The sequence below is a fragment of the Pristis pectinata genome, chromosome 3 (assembly GCF_009764475.1).
Source record: "Pristis pectinata isolate sPriPec2 chromosome 3, sPriPec2.1.pri, whole genome shotgun sequence".
NCBI classification, from domain to species: Eukaryota; Metazoa; Chordata; class Chondrichthyes; order Rhinopristiformes; family Pristidae; genus Pristis; species Pristis pectinata.
In genome coordinates this window covers 37,130,361-37,148,826 of record NC_067407.1, presented here as the reverse complement: position 1 = coordinate 37,148,826, position 18,466 = coordinate 37,130,361, and the positions used below count along the sequence as shown (strand labels likewise).

General features: G+C 38.1%; 1 protein-coding gene across 1 annotated transcript in view; it reads right to left on the bottom strand.

The window, feature by feature from the left end:
- LOC127567736 (uncharacterized) overlaps positions 1 to 18,466 on the bottom strand; it is a 67,089-nt gene that overhangs the window by 11,008 nt on the left and 37,615 nt on the right. Inside the window, exons 10-20 of the mRNA XM_052010720.1 lie at positions 18,272 to 18,340; positions 18,104 to 18,132; positions 17,075 to 17,135; positions 15,281 to 15,309; positions 13,646 to 13,694; positions 11,629 to 11,739; positions 9,349 to 9,377; positions 6,122 to 6,197; positions 5,559 to 5,669; positions 2,380 to 2,399; positions 2,260 to 2,290 (exon numbers count right to left, since the gene is read on the bottom strand). Coding sequence (XP_051866680.1) covers positions 2,260 to 2,290; positions 2,380 to 2,399; positions 5,559 to 5,669; positions 6,122 to 6,197; positions 9,349 to 9,377; positions 11,629 to 11,739; positions 13,646 to 13,694; positions 15,281 to 15,309; positions 17,075 to 17,135; positions 18,104 to 18,132; positions 18,272 to 18,340 — 615 coding nt within the window. The remainder of the gene's footprint in view (positions 1 to 2,259; positions 2,291 to 2,379; positions 2,400 to 5,558; positions 5,670 to 6,121; positions 6,198 to 9,348; positions 9,378 to 11,628; positions 11,740 to 13,645; positions 13,695 to 15,280; positions 15,310 to 17,074; positions 17,136 to 18,103; positions 18,133 to 18,271; positions 18,341 to 18,466) is intronic.

Here is an 18,466-nt window from a genome sequence, read left to right as displayed (position 1 = left end):
CCTAACCAATGAATCCCCTATCAATACTACAGTTCTCCTCTCACCCCTTCCCCCACAGATGGAAGACTCAGTGCCAGAGACGTGGCCACTGTGGCTTTCCCCTGGTAGGTCATCCCCCCAACAGTATCCAAGACAATATACTTGTCATTGAGGGGAACGGCCACAGGGGTATTCCCTTTCCCTCCCCTTGCGGTCACCCAGCTACTTGCATCCTGCAACCTAGGTGTAACTGCCTCCCAGTAACTCCTGTCTATTATCTCCTCAGTTTCCCGAATGATCCAGAGTTCATCCAGTTCCAGTTCCTTAACACGGTCTGTAAGGAGCTGTAGCCAGATGCACTTCTCTCAGTTGTAGTCATCAGGGAGACTGGAGGTCTCCCCGATTTCCCACAGCCTGCAAGAGGAGCAAACTACTGCCCTGCCTGCCATTCCCAGTGCTCTAAACTGTGCAATAAGAAAAAAAGCCTCTGCTCACTTACTCCACCTGTTCACACCGAAGCCTCTTGAACCAAATACTCAAGGTCCCACTCTTACACTGAGCCACTCCTACAATGGCCGCTCCGCTTGAGCTTACCTTCTTTTTATTGGCTGCTGCGGCTGCCCAATTAGCTGAGCAATGAGACTTGCTCTCCAAACTCCACCCAAAACGATTCTACATCTTGAGCTTCTGGCCAATATTCCGCAGTGATCTCACTCTTTTCCTTTCCACCAGTCCTTCCAAAATGTCAATTATCCTCCCCAGCCTTAGCCACCTTACAACTATATCTTTAAGACCACCAGATTATGTCCATAAAAATTTCTATTGTGCTGTTAACTCATCTATCTTGTTATGAATGCTGCATGCATTCAGACAAAGAAGAGATAAGTTAATCATCATTTTTTGCTGACGCGCTCTTATTCTTACATCCTCTGCCCTTTTCCAATACATTCAGGTTATTGCCTCCTTTCTCACTGTACGTCTAAATTCCCCTTCACCTTAACCCTTCTTTTCTACTTCCAGTTTAGATATTCTTCCTTGTGATCCTGCTCCCTGGTTCCCACCCTTCTGCAAAGCAAGTTTAAACAAACAGCACTGTAACAAACCCCAGCCCAAGGATACTGATCCTGTTCCTGTTGAGGTGAAATCTGTCAAGATGCAATTCCACCCCCGCCCCCCTCAGGATGCTCTTCAGCCATTCAGCGTCATCCTTAACCGACTCCAGGGAAACAAACTGTCCTGTGGAACTAAATGAGCTCAAGGCAAGACAATACAACTCTATTCACCTCAGGAAATAATATTAACTATTTGTAACTCAACATCTTATTTACTGTAGTAACCTATGTATTTCAATAACTTTAAGTCCTACATTGTTGTTTCTTTTCTACCTGGAATGAATACATACAACTCTTGATGATTAATATAATTTATCTAATATAAATCATTTCCAGCAGAGATTACAAAACTTTTTCAAATGGTATTGAACAGGGATTTGGAAGCAAAAAGGAATACAGAAGGAGATAGGGTGACACCACAATCTAAACTGCTCCAACTGTAATGGCAGCTGAGCTACTTTGGACCTAATTGCCTTCTTCTACACTATCTTCATGAAATCCAAAATTTACATACATTCTTCACCATTTTGGTCACAAGGAAAAACTGCAGTGGTGGATTTGTATAACATGAGGAAAACCAATAATGCTTTAAAGTCACATCAAGGAAGTCAGTATCTAAAATACAAACAAAAAGCACTGTATAATTCACTTGGCATACATTCCAGAATATTCCATTTTTTTTTGAGAAGAGTTTGAACAGATAGGCATACAGTATATTCTCGAGTTTAAATGAATGAGAGGTGATCTCAAAAAAAACATACAAAATTATTATTTTTTTTTAAAAAAGAGTAATTAACAGGACAAATACAGGGATGATGCTACCCCTGACTTGGATATCGAGAAGCAAGGGTTATAGTCTCAAAATACAAAGTAGGGCATTCAAGACAGAAATGAGAAGGAATTTCTGCACTCAAGGGGTACTGAACCTTTGGAACTCTCTATCCAAGAGGATTGTGGAGGCTCTTTCACTGATAGAGACTGATGAATTATTGAATGAAAGAATCATGGGGTATGGGGTTAATGCAGGGAAGTGGCACTGAGTAAAAGCTAGACCATAGCCTCACTGAATGGCAGTGCAGGCAAAAGTAGCCAAATGGCCTACTTCTCTTAATTCTGATCTTATGATTATTTCTGCACTCTGGTTTTGGTTACATGAACATCACTTTACCTGGGTGCTTTAATATCCATTGTGAAGTAGTCTGTAAAATTAAGCAGAGCAGTTGAATGAATTAGTCTTTACCTGCTGTATCACCATTTAATTACATAAACAGCAATTGGCTCAACTTACCTCCCTTACCGAATTCCAGTCTTAAAGAGGAGAAAGAGGAAAAAAAACAATTAATATCCATAAATCATCAATTAATCTATGAAAACTGACTTCACCAATAATTCACCTATTAAAATATGATTGTACTTCAATACAAAATTATCAACTTTGAAACAATGCAGCCAATTTTAAAAAGCATGGGAGGACTTATGTACCCCAAAGATGCTATTATAGTGAAGTTTAGTAGATCTTAACTGCTGGGGTCCTCTATAAATATAGCCAGTCACGGTGGAGGAAGGATGTCCAGCTACCTTTTCTGCTTGATTTCTGGCAGCTATACTGGGTTGGTAAATTAAAAAATTGAATCAACCTTTTAATGGAGGCTACATTCACCAAACGTAGTCTTTCTTCACTTCATGTTATCATTATGGTACATTTTGCAGGTAGTTGGAAGGTGGTGAAGTGACAAGTGTGTGTGATGCTTTTCCAGTTTGTTGCTGGCGAAAGTCAGTACCGAAAGGATATCCTTCTTCAACAAAGTCAGAAGAGGATGGCCAACAACCTGACTTGATGCTCTTTGGAGGTCAGAGAGGAAATGAGTTGCAAATCACAGACCAAAAGAAGAGGTTCAACAGCATCATAATATTGGCAGAGAACAAATCCAACTTTTTTCATTTCTTGCACTGAACCTTGTGACAGTTCTTGCTCTCTCCTCCAGCATTCAGAGAAGTGACCACCCTACCTCACTTCCCTCATACCAATCACAATGCAACATTACCTCACGCCTAATGCCTAAACCAAAATTTGCCTGTTGCATAAAGCATTCACACCTTCACTCTTGGCAAGCTCTTCTCATCTGCTACTGCAGAACTAACACCTCCTCTTACCACTTATTTCTCAATCCACAATTAAACTAGTTTCAAGTTCAGTGCCCCTTTAATTCTCTAACATAACTCCCCCACCCCGGCTTGTGCACCAAATACAAAATTGGCACAGTTTTTCATAAATAGGCACAATTTTTCAGAGATCTCCCCAGCAGCCACTAAAAATTCACACTCCAAGGGAAGATAGTGCTTAAATGGTATAGTAAGAGGGGAACGTGACACCACCAGGTGGAGCAGCTCATTCCGAAAATATTCAAGATTCCTTCTAGGTTTTAAATTATGGTTTTAGACAATAGTTTGTCAATTGTGGGTTGATATTACACCAGTGAAACAGTCTACATGCTCTTTGCTTGGTCTTTGGCAGCTTTCAGCAGAGGCTACAGTTACTTGGGATATTGTATTTGCAATTTAAGCAAACACTTTGGAGCGAGGCTCTCTCTAGCAGAGCCCTAGCAATTTTTCTCCAGATTCCCCATTACCCCACCCCATGCTTCTACATTTACAATCTTATACAAGTGCAAAAGTTGGTGCTCCAACGCTACCTTTCCACACCATCCATTCCCTCTTGACTGACCAATACGGCAATACATAATCCAAGAAGTGTGAATGGCTCTTTGGGAAAAGAAAAAGGTATCTAGGTAACTTTTCCCTCCCTGATGAATTGCATTGTCTGAATCTCGGACTTCAGCTCATCAACCTAGCTGAAGGCACTTACTTCAGATGTGGTCACCATGGATCACAATAAGCTTCCGTCAGCTTCCACATATTGAAACCACAACATATTACTTGCCCTGCCATACTAGTCTTAAATTGTGAAATTAACTTATTTTGCATAGCTTCCCAATTGCCCTTGCCTCACTCATGTTAATCACACAAAGTCCACACTCCACAGACAGTGCATTCACTGGGCATGGCACAATGTGCTAAAACATGCTGGTGCCTTCGCAGAACTCACAGATCTTGGAGTGTGTGCCCAAAGCTCTGAAGGGAAATAGTGGTTAAGGAGGCATTCAGGATATTTTATTATTTGTCTGTGCTAATAAATGCATGGGCAAAAAAGGTCATGTAAAATTGAAAGGAACATTAGTTAGGCCACAGTTAGAATACCGTTCCAGTACCACACTACAGGAAGAATGTGGTAGATCTAGAGGAGATTTAAAAGATGTTGCCGGGGCTAGTTTGATACCATATTTCTGCATTGCTTTGATATAATTGGACAAATTTTCCAGCTTACGTCAGTTTAAAGCTGGCCTGTTATGGGAAGACACGTCCAGGCTGGGGTTATTTACTTTGGAACCAAAGAGACTGTTTAATTAAGTTTTATAAAATTATCAGAGGTCTAGATAGAATAAATAGGAAGGAATTATTTCCCTTAGCACAACAGTCAGTATCTAGAGTCCATAGATTTAAGATAATTGGTAGGAGCAATGAGGAAAAAAAATTACTTTACACAATGAGCCGTGGGGATCTGGAACTCGCTATCCGAAGGATGGTGCAGGCAGAAACCCTCGGGATATCTGAAAGGAACCTGAATAAGCACATGAAGAGCTGAAGCCAACAGTGCCATAGCTGGGAAGTGGGATTAACCCAGATTTCATTCTAGGCCAAATGGCTTCTTTCTAATGCAGTAAATTTCTTTGAATTTTTGCAATACCAAATCCATTGTAAATCAAATGAAAAAAGCCATCACTGGCACATTATTACCAGAAAAACAGATAAACACAAAACCACCATGCTGTTGATGGGTAGCAAACAAGAGTTGCTGCTTATTTGTTTATGCACAATGGCTAATTTTTGAACAAAACATCTCCAAACCTTGGAGGACTCACTATTATACTACCATACAACATTACTGAACATTTTAAGCTGTTTCACTCTAATTTGTAAGCTTGTGCCCAAGAAGCTGATTATATCATTTGCCAAAACTCTATGTATTCTGTTAAGGAACAGCTAGCATTACCAATTTGTGAATATTAATTTAGATATCAGTGGATTAACACAGGAACTGACAGGCATATGTGATGCCTAAGAGCAAAGACACATTCTACTCTCACAAATCTCCACCAACAGTTTGGGATTAGAATGTCCTGGAAAGGGACTACGCATTCTGTACTGGTAGATAAAAACAGATGGACCATATGTTACCCAAGGCATTTTTAGGAAAATCAAGATTAGTGCCAGCAAATATAAAATTCAAGGTACAAATACTACTCAAGCCATTATTGAAACCAGTGCTCCATTGTCCAGTAGCTCCAAGAATTTATGATCACATCATTTTCTTCAGGCTTCTGGGAGACAGGACATACGGTGCTATACCTTTCGCTTTCTTCCAACTTCATCTCTCCTGTTTTCTTTGCATTCTCTCCACGCTTCCTGAAGACTTTTCCCCAGTTTATTTTACTTGTGTCTGATTTAGAACTTTTGTCTCTAAAAGAGCATAGGAAAATACCAGAACATGACCCAGCGGGAAAATAAATTTTGTGTCCCACACTAATTTCACTAGGAAAGTTCTTAGCCTAGTGGATGATTGGAAAATGTAGGAATAAATTAAAAGATCTTTCTAAAACAAAAGTTTTTGAATCTGTGAAACTGACTTTGGCATCCTATTACAGGCAGAAAAACAAGAGAAGTTACAGCTTAGGAAAACCAGGAAGTTTAACAAAACATTCTTGTCACCATTTGCTAACATTCATTGGCTAGACCACACGTACTATGGTTACTTGGAGAACTTTACAAAATAAAACCCAAAAAATGGCTGTCAAGAAAGGATGGAATAAAGTTAAATTAAAAGCTCTTTCTATAAAGAAATGCCATTTTGATAAGTACAAATGGACAAGGACTATTGATGACAAAGTGATAATGGTGAATTAATCACTTACTCTGAATCACTGAGTTCCTTAACGTTGGTAACGTCCTCATATACACTATTTTCATCACTGTCCAAGTTAGTTAGAGCTAAGAAATATAAAAAGGGACTGATTAGGAAAAAGACTAAGTAATATTTTAAACTAACTGCTATACCCAGCATTGCTCGGATTATTATGTTGGCAATCATGATGTTTGCATTTATTTCCATGCAATTGGGTTTTATAACACTGTGCAGTGGTTGGGCCAAAGGGCCTGTATCCGTGCTGTATTGCTCTATAACGTTCATTGTAAATGAAATAAAAACCTAATTTAAATATATAATTATTCCATGAATAATTAGGGGGTTAAAACTATGTAGTTTAACTAAGGCTACCAAACCGTACACTCTGAAATAAATATGTACACAAAAACATTTAATATAGTTTTTAAGTAGTTATGTACATCTGCACAATGTGTAACTTTACTTGATTTCAACGTTGAAGTGCTTCAGAATATACCATATTTCTTTCTATAGAAACTGGTGTTAAAATATACAGATTATTTTTATCTCCAACTCTGGAGCAACTACCATATAGCTGACAATGGTAAAAGCACTGAGTTTTGAGATGAAGGACAACAACTTTCAGCGATTGCCCTTGTGCCTAGTTAATGCTCATAGCAAAACTAAGTTGAACAGGGAACTTAAGTCACTTGAAATGAAAAGATATGTCAGATAGGATAATTGGTATCCAAGAGACGAAGACATTTTACCCAACAGCATTACTAGTCATTATTATAGCCTCAATTACACGCAGTAGTAATTTTTGAACTGATAATATTGTGCCACAGTACTGATGGATCCTAATTCCTGAATAGCATTATCGGAGCTCCTTATTTTAGTTCAACATTATGTGATGACACAAAAGGTGGTGACAGGGAGTTTAAAAATTCAACAGGAAAATGTACAGCCTCCATATTTGTCACGCTGTCAATAGATTTCTATTGTACAAGTTATCCAGGAAGCTTCAAAGAAGGTCTTTATTCATGGCCTGCACTGGTTCATTTGTTGGTACTAGAATTACTCTATCATGGAACAATGTTGAGTTACATTTGTGAAAACAGCTTGCATCAGTTCATGAAGTGATATAACAATTCAGCCCAAGTTTTTCATCAAAATCATTCCTGTTGAGTCTTCATGTTTAATTACTCCATTTCCTAATTTGAGTAAATTCAAAGCAAACTCTCTAGCAGATGGATTGCCTGCCAAATAGACTTGCATGCTGGTTTTCACGTGCAAATCGTTTAACATTTTCCCCAAACACATGATGGTTTTATACAGGCTTTCAATTCATCTGTTTTGGTACCTCATGGAATTACTAGTAGCATTTGCTGAAAATCTCTAGCGAGCACTAAAGTTACACCTCCCATTAACTTCCTATAGTATTGAAGCTCTTGCAACATTAAATCTAATGCCTCAATTGTACATTCATCCCAGACAACAAGTTTACAATCTTTTTTCTTTGCTGTCCCCAAACCAATGTTACATGTTGGGGTCTCCACATTTATCAAATTTAAAGGGAGTTTAAAAGCCAAATGTGCAGTTTTCCCCTCTTGTCCAAAGTTTTGAAGCAATGTCACAGCAGGATAATCATGCTTTGTCTTTGAACATTAGCCAAAAATAAATTAACAAGCAAAGTTACTCCCATTCCACTTAAAGCATTCAAATAAACAAGTCCTTGGTTATTGTAAACAGCCTCTGTAATAGTATCCAGGGCATTTCTTTTGGATCTCTCGAAACCTGGTTCTTTCTCTTGGCTATATTTGTCAAACTGATTTAAATTGTAGCTGATCTCCCACAGAAACTGCACAAATTTTCAGTTTCTTTGTAGTTCAGGTAGACCAAAAGCACTTGGGTCACATCCACCCAAATATTTGGTAACTCAAAAATAGATCTGGGAAAAAAAATCATCAATTTTCAAATGGGGAAAAGTAAAATTAGGCCCACTTTGGACTATGGAGGGCCTCCCTTAGGGGTTTTAGAAAAATTGTTAGTGCATATCCTTATGCCAAGCTCAACTTACAAGCAAAATTTCAGATTTCTAGGTCATTTTGTTCCTGAGCTATGGGGAGGACACACAGACATTCTATTTTATTATATGTCTTTAGATATAAACAATTCAGTCGCATTTCAGATGAATGTTTCAGTTTAATCAAAATTAAAAAAGCTAGCATCCTCTTTGATCTTAAATTAAGCTACTTCGGTATATTTTAAAAACTGCCTGTTTACATCTCCATAATTGCTATCCTTCAGCCCCTAACTTGGCTAGTCTGCTGACTATGCTACCTCTAGACTTGATTGTCAATTTTTGTCCACTTCCCATTCTTCAGCTCATTCAGAGCACTAGCTCCATGTGAAATCCTGCCCCAAATGCCATTTGGCCATGAGCCCAGTCTTCATTGACTTGACATCTGATGCTCCCCATCATTAAAACATTTTAAAAAGCTTGATCTCATCATTCTATCTATCTATGACTATGTCACTAATCTGCTTTAAATGTTACCACCTCCTTCCTTAGATTCTTCCTTCTTCTGATTGCAATTCTCAGATTAGCAAGGGAGAAATGGGATTCAATTCATAAGGCACTGGCATAGTAGTTCCGAAAGAGGGAGCTATTTCATTTTGACAGGCTTTACTTGACTCCAGCCAGGACCAGCGTCCATACAAATACAACAATTACACATGTAGACAAGCCTTTCTTCATAAACAAATGGCTCTGCTGAGGGGGAATTTAGAAAGTTAACAAGAAAGGACAACGAAATAGTTTAAGTAGAGAAATGGGTATTGAAAATGAGAGTGTGTGTCTCAAAGAGACTGAGCGTATGAATATAAAAGGCTGAGTAGGGAAAAATGGTAAAAAGTCAAAAGTGAAGTCTCTTTTATCGGAAAGCTTGTATCATTCAAAACAAGGCAGGTGGCACAAATAGAAATAAATGGGAATTCTCTCATAGCCATCACAGAGTGATTTCAAAGTGATTGGAAGAGATAGGAAAAGTGAAAAAGGAAAATGAAAAATGCTGAAATAATCTGACATTTTTTTTTGAAAAATCATTGTAAAGTGACAAAAATAAATGATGAGTTCCATATTTTAGGTCAAGTGAGATGAGGAACTTCAGCTACATCACAGTCTTAATGGACTCTGTATTTCAAATAACAAAGTCTAAAATGATTTCCAAAACACTTCAGTTAAAATGTACTTACATAAAGTGGATCCTGATCCTGAGTTTATACTGTGAAAGTAGTAAAAAGAATACATTACAAACACTAATATACATCTAATTTTCAACAATGCATCAACATATCAGTACCATTAAAGCAGAAGGTTGTGGGTACAAGCCTCTCTGCAGGACAAGCACATAATCTAGCCTGGTTCTACAGTACTGAGGAATACAATACCCATTTCTAATGAGACACAAGTGAAATTATGGGATCTCTGCACGTTCAGGCAGCATGACACAATCTGAGGAAGCGCAAAGCATTCTCTAAGTGTTCAGCCAACATTCATCCTTGAACAACAGCATCTGGACAGATCAACTGATTGTTCATATTGCTGCTAGAATGACCTCACTGCACACAAATGAAATGTCATATTTGCCTATGACATTATATTGATGATACTGCAAAAATACAGCAAACTCTGATAATCTGGCATCCTATTGTTCAGAAATCTGGATTGACTGGCATCTGGTTCAATCATTAGTTCAGAACATGAGCCAGGAGTCCAGTGTGCAACTGATATATGCAGCCAGGGCTGAGGTCCAGATTGAGGGCCATGTGCGCAGCCAAATCATCACTAGGTTCTGGAACACCAGAGATCAGAGACATGTGCAGGTTTGCAGATGGAATTAATGTGTGAAGTGCCTGCATTTTTCCTGCTCCCTTTAAACTCATCAGGTTCACCGGAAAATTTACTAAAATACAGTGCAACATGTTTAAAAGAAGTGAAATAAAAAAGTGTGCTGGGGTATTATCAAGAGTAACACCTAACAGTCCAGTAAACCTGCAAGTCTGGCACTACAGAAGTCTCAAGGATACCAGATTATTGTAGTTTCATTGTAACTGATATTCTGAAAAGCACTTTGATATCCAAGGGAAGTAGAATTAAAAGTATGAAACAAATATAGAACTCTTTTCTTAATTATCATCTCCCACACAAAAAAAGACAAGCCTCAACATGTACAGAAAGGACAAAACAAGCAGATGGTTAGATCTGATGTAGAGGATTCACCTCCTAAGATATCACAATTTCATCTCCGCTTTTTTGGGAGGTGGAGACAGACGGGCACATATAAATGTGAAAAAGCAATGTCTGTGACGTTGCCAAGATGCTGATGGATTTTAATCCTGTCATACAGGACTTAGGTTAAGACCTACTAAAACAGCAGCTAAGGAGGAGCAAGGTGCCGAGAAAGATGCCGAGAAAGACAAGTTTAAAATTTTGCTCTTGTTTTTGCATGAATCAGGAGGTGAAACAGTTTCCTTTTGGGCTTTACAAAGAAATCTTGTCTCTCTTCTAATTGGTCTCGCCCCCCAGCTGTGGTCACCTCCTGACCTCCCCTAAACTACTTGATTTACTACCTGAAATAATACCCTCAAGGACCCAGCAATGGCCCCCTGCCTACAGACCCCCACCAGAATTCAGAGGGGATGGAATCTTGAAAATTGAAACCAGGTTCAGGGAGTTTAATTCACTCAGAGTCTGACGCGACACAATGATTTTATCCAGGATGAACTCTGATGGAGAAGTTATTGGTATTTCTCAGGAGACAAATTAAATAAACTCTTGAGCTAAGGTCAGATCTGTCAACCTTATAAGCTGAATTAGTAAAAGAAAACAACTGGGAAATGGCACTGCAAAAACAAAATGTTACCATAAATTGTTTTGTTTTCTCTTTTTGTATGGACCAAAAGAGATTGATTGAAGAACAGAGAAAGGAGAACATAACCACTTGCAGGTTGCCCGCCAAGTCACACATCATTCTGACTTGGAAATATATTTCTGGTCCTTCATTGTTCTGGACCTCCCTGCCCACCAGAAGTAAGGGAGTAGCCTCAACAGAAGGACTGCACAAGTTCAGGGCAGTGGTGCATCACCATCTTCTCAAGGGCAATTAGGGATGGGCAATAAATGCTGGCCTTGCCAGCAATGTCCACATCCTGCAAAATGAATAAAAAAGTTGGCACGTGAAAACACCTCGTTCGCCTGCAAGCTCCCATCACTGATGACACTTATTGCCAATTTTTCATCATCACAGGGTCAAAATTCTGGATCTTCCTAGCCAGCAGCAATATTGTTCCTTTACCACACAAAATGCAGTCACTCAATATTCTCTCAAAGACAACGGGGAATGAAGGACAATTGCCGGGAATTTCCACATCCCGAGAAAAATTTAAAAATAAATAATACATTCAAAAAGAGAACGCATGGTGACAGTAACAATAAATTGAGTAAAATGGAACAAAGATCTAGAAAACAAATACCTGAGATGATCCAGTGCCTTGTCTTTTTTCTTTTTTTTCTCCTTTCCTCCATCACCAATCTCTTTCTTGAACAGTTTTCCCAATTCTTTTATTCGGTCTTTTTTTATAGCTCTAGAGAGATGGAAATAGCATTAAAGGCACAATCTATATCCATATTCTCTCAGGAAGCTGAACTCTGCTACAAGGAATGCTGTAAAATGGTGTCAGATTACAATAATGGGCATGTCAGCAACGCCCAATCTTACCCTTAACCAACGTCCTGCACGTCAAATTTTCAGCATGGATCTTTGGATATTTGAAATTTGCGACAAGGAATTTGAAACACAGACCACCACTGATCATTTTTCTCCTCCCTACTTGACAGGCTGAGGATGACTGCAGCAACCTAACTGTTTCCCCATTGATATAATCTTGCTTAGTACACAGATTGTAGACTTACACAATAAATGTCAATAGCCCAAGTTCTATCCAATTTTGAACTCAAGTAAGTGTGACAGTGGTCTATGCCTCAGTTACTTTGTTTGCTGCTAAGTGGCACTTACTAGAAAGTGAAAGTGCATGCGGCACAGAAATTACTGAGTTCAGGTGTGATATATTACCACCAGTTTCTCCAGTGGAGCATTCACCATGCAAGTCTGTATTATATCAAATGTCTCACCACATTAAGTACCAGAGGGTAACTCAGTGACTTCAGCAAGAATGGAGGATATTTGCCAGTTTTAAATAAAACCTTTTTATACGACAACACAGAAGTTCAAGAAATATATACTGTACATAATTAAGTTGCACACAGAACAGACAAATGCTCCACGTTCTGTCTTGAACCAGTTGCTGAACAAAATGGCTTAAGAATTGCTTCTGGCAATGCCAGAAGACAACTAATGCCAACTGGGTGCTGTCCCATTGCTGACCAACCTGAAAATACTGAAACAAGTGTAATATCCTTGTGCTGCTCGACTTGCTAAGTTCTTCCAGCAGTTTTATTTGCTCCACTTTACAGCATCTGCAGTCTCATGTCCCCATCAGTCTTAGTCGCTCTCTCCTGCTTTCCCTCCAGTCCATCCCTTCCCAATTATTCCCCTCATACTTTCTGCCACTTGCCTACTCGAAGGGGTAATTTATAGTAGCCAATTAACCATCCAGCATCTCTTCCAAACCAAGCACACAGTGAAACCACATGATCACAGGGAGAACAGGCAAATTCCATGCAGATAGGACCCAAGGTCAGGATGAAACCCATGTCCCTGGAGCTGTAAGGCACCAGACCGAACTGCTGCAACACTATGCCACTCAAACTCCGGTTACCTCTGCACATTTTCTCATGGTACTCGTTTTACATGTTACAGTAATGAACGCTAAGTGAACCCAGCAAAAGTGTTAATTATTGAAACCATTCAATTCAGTTACGAAACACTGAGCTATTTCTTCCCCCGCTCTGATCTCCATCTGCACTATAAAATGCATCTACAATAAATGACACATAATTTCAAAGAGAGAATAAAGATTCTGATGCTCTCTATGCTAAAATGGTCTACCAAGACAGGTTCTCTTTTCCTGAAAAAATATTCAAAATCCTTTTCTACTGATGCAGTCTTCTCCATAGGGTTATGATAGTACAGTAATTATGTTAATGGACTAATGATCCAGAGGCAAGGGTTTGTACACTACTGTGGCAGCTACAGAATTCATATTCAGGTGATAAATAAATATGAAATAAAGTCATATTAGTAATAGTGACAATAACATTTCAAAAAAGTTGTGAAAACTCATCTGGTCCATGTAACCTCAGAAATGGCCGTAATTCACTCATTTAGACCAAACTGCTACAAGGTGGTTCAGGAAGGTGGGTCATTGCCATTTTCCAAGGGTAATAAATGCTGGCTTTGCCAGCAAAACCTATATCCCATTTTCATTAAAAGAAAACAACAGGGATATTTTCCAACAGCATCAACTGGAATCTCTTTATAGTGTGAAGAACACAAATCAATGGAGAAATAAATATACAGTAAGTACTTACTCAGAGCTACCAGTTTCCACATCATCATATATTTCCTCATGGAGTGATTCTAAAACAAATAAATCCAACAGGAAAATTCAGATTGGGCAACAGAATATGGGCATTTATAAACAGACAACTGTATATTTGGGAAGAGTCTAAAAACAGTTCTAGAGGGCTGTTTGGAAAGAAATCATCGCTAACGGCAATACATTTACTCTCTGCAAAGATGACAAATTAGTTAAACTATTCAACCCAGTGCATAGCACATAATAGCATATAAATTTACCAAATTTCATGGGAAGATATGATCCAGATCAATTTATAAAGTTTCAACAGTTAACCCCAGTACAATTCAGGGCCAGTTATTTCATCTAATTACATAACTCAAATACTCCAAGCAGAAAAATACTAAAGATATTTTTTGGTAAAGAGAGGCATTTTCCATCTTAATCCAGCAAACATGTTTATCCCTGACAATAAATCAATTTGGAATAGATCTGAATAACTCAAATGTATGGAATAAGCAGCATTTTGAATTTGCTGAACCTGAAAATATCACAACTTGCATTTATATAGTATTTTTAATTTAGGAAGTGGAGCCACTCTGAGGCACAAGGGGGGAAAAAAAAACATATGCCACATCCAAGATGAAGTATTGGAAGATGTGGCCAAAAGTTTAATGGTTTAACCAAATTTATAGGAAAATACGAGGGGCTTCCATAAGAAAGCATCTAGAGAGATGAAAGTATTGTTAAGTTAAGGAAGATGGGGTGTTGAGAACACTGGTGTTACAGGAACAAAAAAAATGCAATGAGAATGATTAGCATTGGATGTTGTTTCATCAAGAAGGTAAGACCACAAAGAGATTTAAACATGCAAGGAAAAATAAAAGCTTGAATTTTGCTTTTGACAGTTTGAAGACACTGTATGTTAGTGAGGAAAAGAATGATACATGAGCAGATTTGGATAAGATACAAACAACAACATTTTAGATTAACTGAATTCATGGAGGCTGACAGATGGGAGGATCAAGTTATGAACTGCGGAAAACAGCGAAGAAGGTTTCAACATCAGGGGAGAGGTCGTCTTTCAATGAGGGGATGCAAGCCTGTGATGAAATAATACATTTGAAATCTTTGAATGAAAATAATGTAACTATTCACTCCTTGTACTTAAATCTTTCTTTCATTTCATACCCTTGCAGCTGTTGCTCCAGCCCAACAATTACCTTTAAAGTTTCCACTCCTCTGACATGTTCCTCCTTCCAGCCTTCATAACACAAAATGTCTCTAGCTGCACTGTTGAATTATTTTCCCAACCTTTTGCCTCCCTTCTAACATTTGCCATAGCATCCACATCTTTGACCAATGTATTGGTCATTACCTACCTATTACTAAACCTGTTCTGGCTTTTTTTTAAAAAAAAAGTACATCTTTGCAAATATTTCTTCACATTAAAAGGAGCTACATTAATAGGCTATATTTATTTTGTGCATCCATTGTTTAATTTTCTGACAACAGCTAGTTTAGGTCTTCACCCTTCTAGCAATCTGTGATGCGGAGAGGCCAGTTGGTTTTACAGCAACTCTTTAGTCCTGTGGTAGCACAATTTAGATGCTTGGAGATGTCATTCTGTAGTGTATTTTGGACTCACCGTTATCAGCTAACTGGATCTGTGAACTTCTGAAGATTTTGATTGTGTTAGCCATGATCAAAAATAAAAAGAAATAAACAGTAAGCATTCATTTAAATTTGCAGACTTGTAGATTTTGCTCATTTAAGAGAAATATATTTTGTAGTTTTAAAAATTTATAATGAAGCTCCATATATTGTGATCTCTAAAATTAGTAGTAACTGGAAAGAACTGACCCAGCTTAATTCTAAATCAGACAGATTTATGTAAAAAAAAATACATTAACATTATTGTCCCTCAGACCCCAAAAGATTGTATGGTAATACATTCAAATCAGGAAATACGTATTCTGCAAAAACAATCATCTCGTTTACATTTTATTTTATTAATGTAAAATGCACTAGAGATTTATTAAAGTGTTAAACAGACCTTGTTTTTATTTGGGAAGCATCAACATTCATGATGCATGATTGTTTGAGGTGGTTTCTCATCAATTCTCTCAACTATCCTGCAAGTATTTCTTGCTGAGGTACAATTTTACAGATGCTTTGCCTGAATGCCATTTTCCAAGTGACAGCAAGAGTAATTTTATTTAACTAAAAATCATCAACTCTCTGTGCAAGTCCTATCTTTACCCGACAACACAGTCAGTCATCTGTTACAGGAAATGCTGTGCCCGGTGTTTCACCATACGCAGAGCCCCCATCCAAGACAGATGCAGTAGCTGCCCAAGTGAGACTGAGTAACAGTGGAGAGTCTGCATCATCACTGTCATTCTGATGTTTGTCCAAACCTGGGCAGTTTGCACCTCTTGGGCATTTGAGAGGAAAAAAAGCACAAGTATAATAGTATGGTTCCCAGAAAGAATGAGATGTGGAATCCAAGAGTTTCACGAAGAGACTGTGTCAGGGGATGTGGAATTTGAAAATTATTAAGTACAAGTCATCTTCAAACACAGCCCCAGCCTCAGAATTGGTAGCTCCAGCAATATCTCCTCTCTTTCAGGTTAGGACACCTGGATTTGTCTGGTCAGTCCCTGTTGCCCACAGTTGTACAAAAGCTTGCCTTGCAAAACAGGAAAGTATGTCATTATATGTCATGCAGTCTATTTCACTGTCATAGCTGAATAATTGGGAGTGAACACAAGTCAAGGGATGTAGGGATGAAGTTGGTTGGAATGAGCTGCTGTTTGATAGATGTGGTTGGCAGGCAGGCAGGCAAATAACAGAAAGGATAATGGTCTGAACAACAGCAGAAGCCACTTGTGTAGTTGGTGTAAAATGGCATTTCAAGAAGCATGTTATGACCTTGACCATTTGTACAAGATAACTAAACGTTTTAATGACACTGCAGACATAATAACAGCTGACTGGCAACAGATAACGGATGAGAAGTACCTTGTATATGCAGGGAGGGTGGGGAAGAAGGGCTTGACTTCTTCCCCACCCTCCCTGCACACACAAAGTACTTCTCATCCTTCATCTGTTGCCAGTCAGCTGTTAATATGTCCAACCTGTGAACAGAGAGGTTAGCTCCGGCTGAATGCAGAGAACTTTCATGAGCATGAAACTGATGTGATTAATGGGTTCAGGTTAACTGCACACAGCGATACCCAATTAGTTTTCGGGTGCTATCCAATTTATCCCAGATGATTTTTAATGTTTCAAAGCAGAATTAATGTAAAATTGTTGATAAATATTTGCATACAATTTGCATAATACATTTACACCTTCTGAATAAGTGTTTCAATTTATTATTCAGTTAGATTTGCCTTTAAAGGAAGATGATGATTCATGCTGGCGGGTTATGTAGTACCTGTCTATAGGAGATTTCATCGCCTCACTTAGTACATCATCATAAATATTTGATGTCAATCCTGTTAAAAATGTGACATATAAAGCAAGATAAATAAACCCAATTCTCAAGCATTATCTTTATTTTGGGTTTCATATTTTAAATTTATTACAAAACAGTAATAATCATATTTAAGAATAAATCATTTCCCACATCCAATGCAGGTCAATAACTTTCAATGGACCCAGAATACAAACTAGATTCAAACTTGGAATCAATAAAACTGACTGTGCATACAAATTTCGTCACTATTTTTTGATGATAAAACCTCCTTGGAGAACAGTGAGACTTGGTTTACTGCAGAATTCTCTGCGCTTTCTCCATCCTTGCAATTTTCCGTTAGTGATAGCCCTTAATATTTGCATAATTTTCACTGCCTCTTTGGTGCAATACATTTGCTCCTTTTGACTGCAGTAAGAGATAACCAAAAAATTCCTGATCCATCAGGTTAACTACGAGCTCAAATTGAGTTAGCAACATCAAGTACCCCAATGATATTGCAGGACTTTGCTATTTATAGATCAGTGTACCTCAAGTGTCAGGCTCACTTTCCATTGGAGTTATCAATTCACTCTATTCACGGATAGACTGTGCCTCAGCTTGTATGTACTTATCAAATGATTTTAACATTGTTTAAAAGCTAATTTCCGATACTGGACAAGAAATTTGGTCAGCATCCCTGAATAGACATCTTCTGCATCTGGTTCTATGTTTTCTTCCAGTACATGACTGATATCGGATCAGTAACTATTTTTAAACTTGGCTTCTACAAAAATAAAATCAAAGGCAGATATTTTTTAAAGAAAACCACCAGCCTTGTGACAGCTGCCGGCATTGAATAACTAAGTCTTCCATTCTCCCTCAAAGTGTAGTAAGAATACTGTGAACTGAATGATTTTGCCTTTCATTACAAGCTACCACAACAGAATTAGATTGCAAGATACCAAATGAAACTTCAACACCGAAAGTATTAGAAAATATAAATCTTACCACACTCAGATTGCTGAGCCTGTGAAGGACTGCAATAGAATGAAAAATGATAAACGAAAGAGCAACTCGTTTTATTGATAGAATCAATTTGCAAATTTTCAATGCATTATTGTTTTTACAAAAATTACATAAACCCAATTATTTTTCTATAAATGTAATCAACGTTACCTTTCATGCCCCTTTTTCTTCTCTTTTCCTTTGTGTAATATTTTAGTCAGTCGATTCATCTTATTTGCACTGTATGTACAAAATTTAAATTAACAGATTATTAAGAATTCTGAGATGTCTTCAAACCAATACTGCTTAATCCTGAATGTCTCCTTATATGGAAACCACATTTGATTTGGTTTTCTAAACAACATG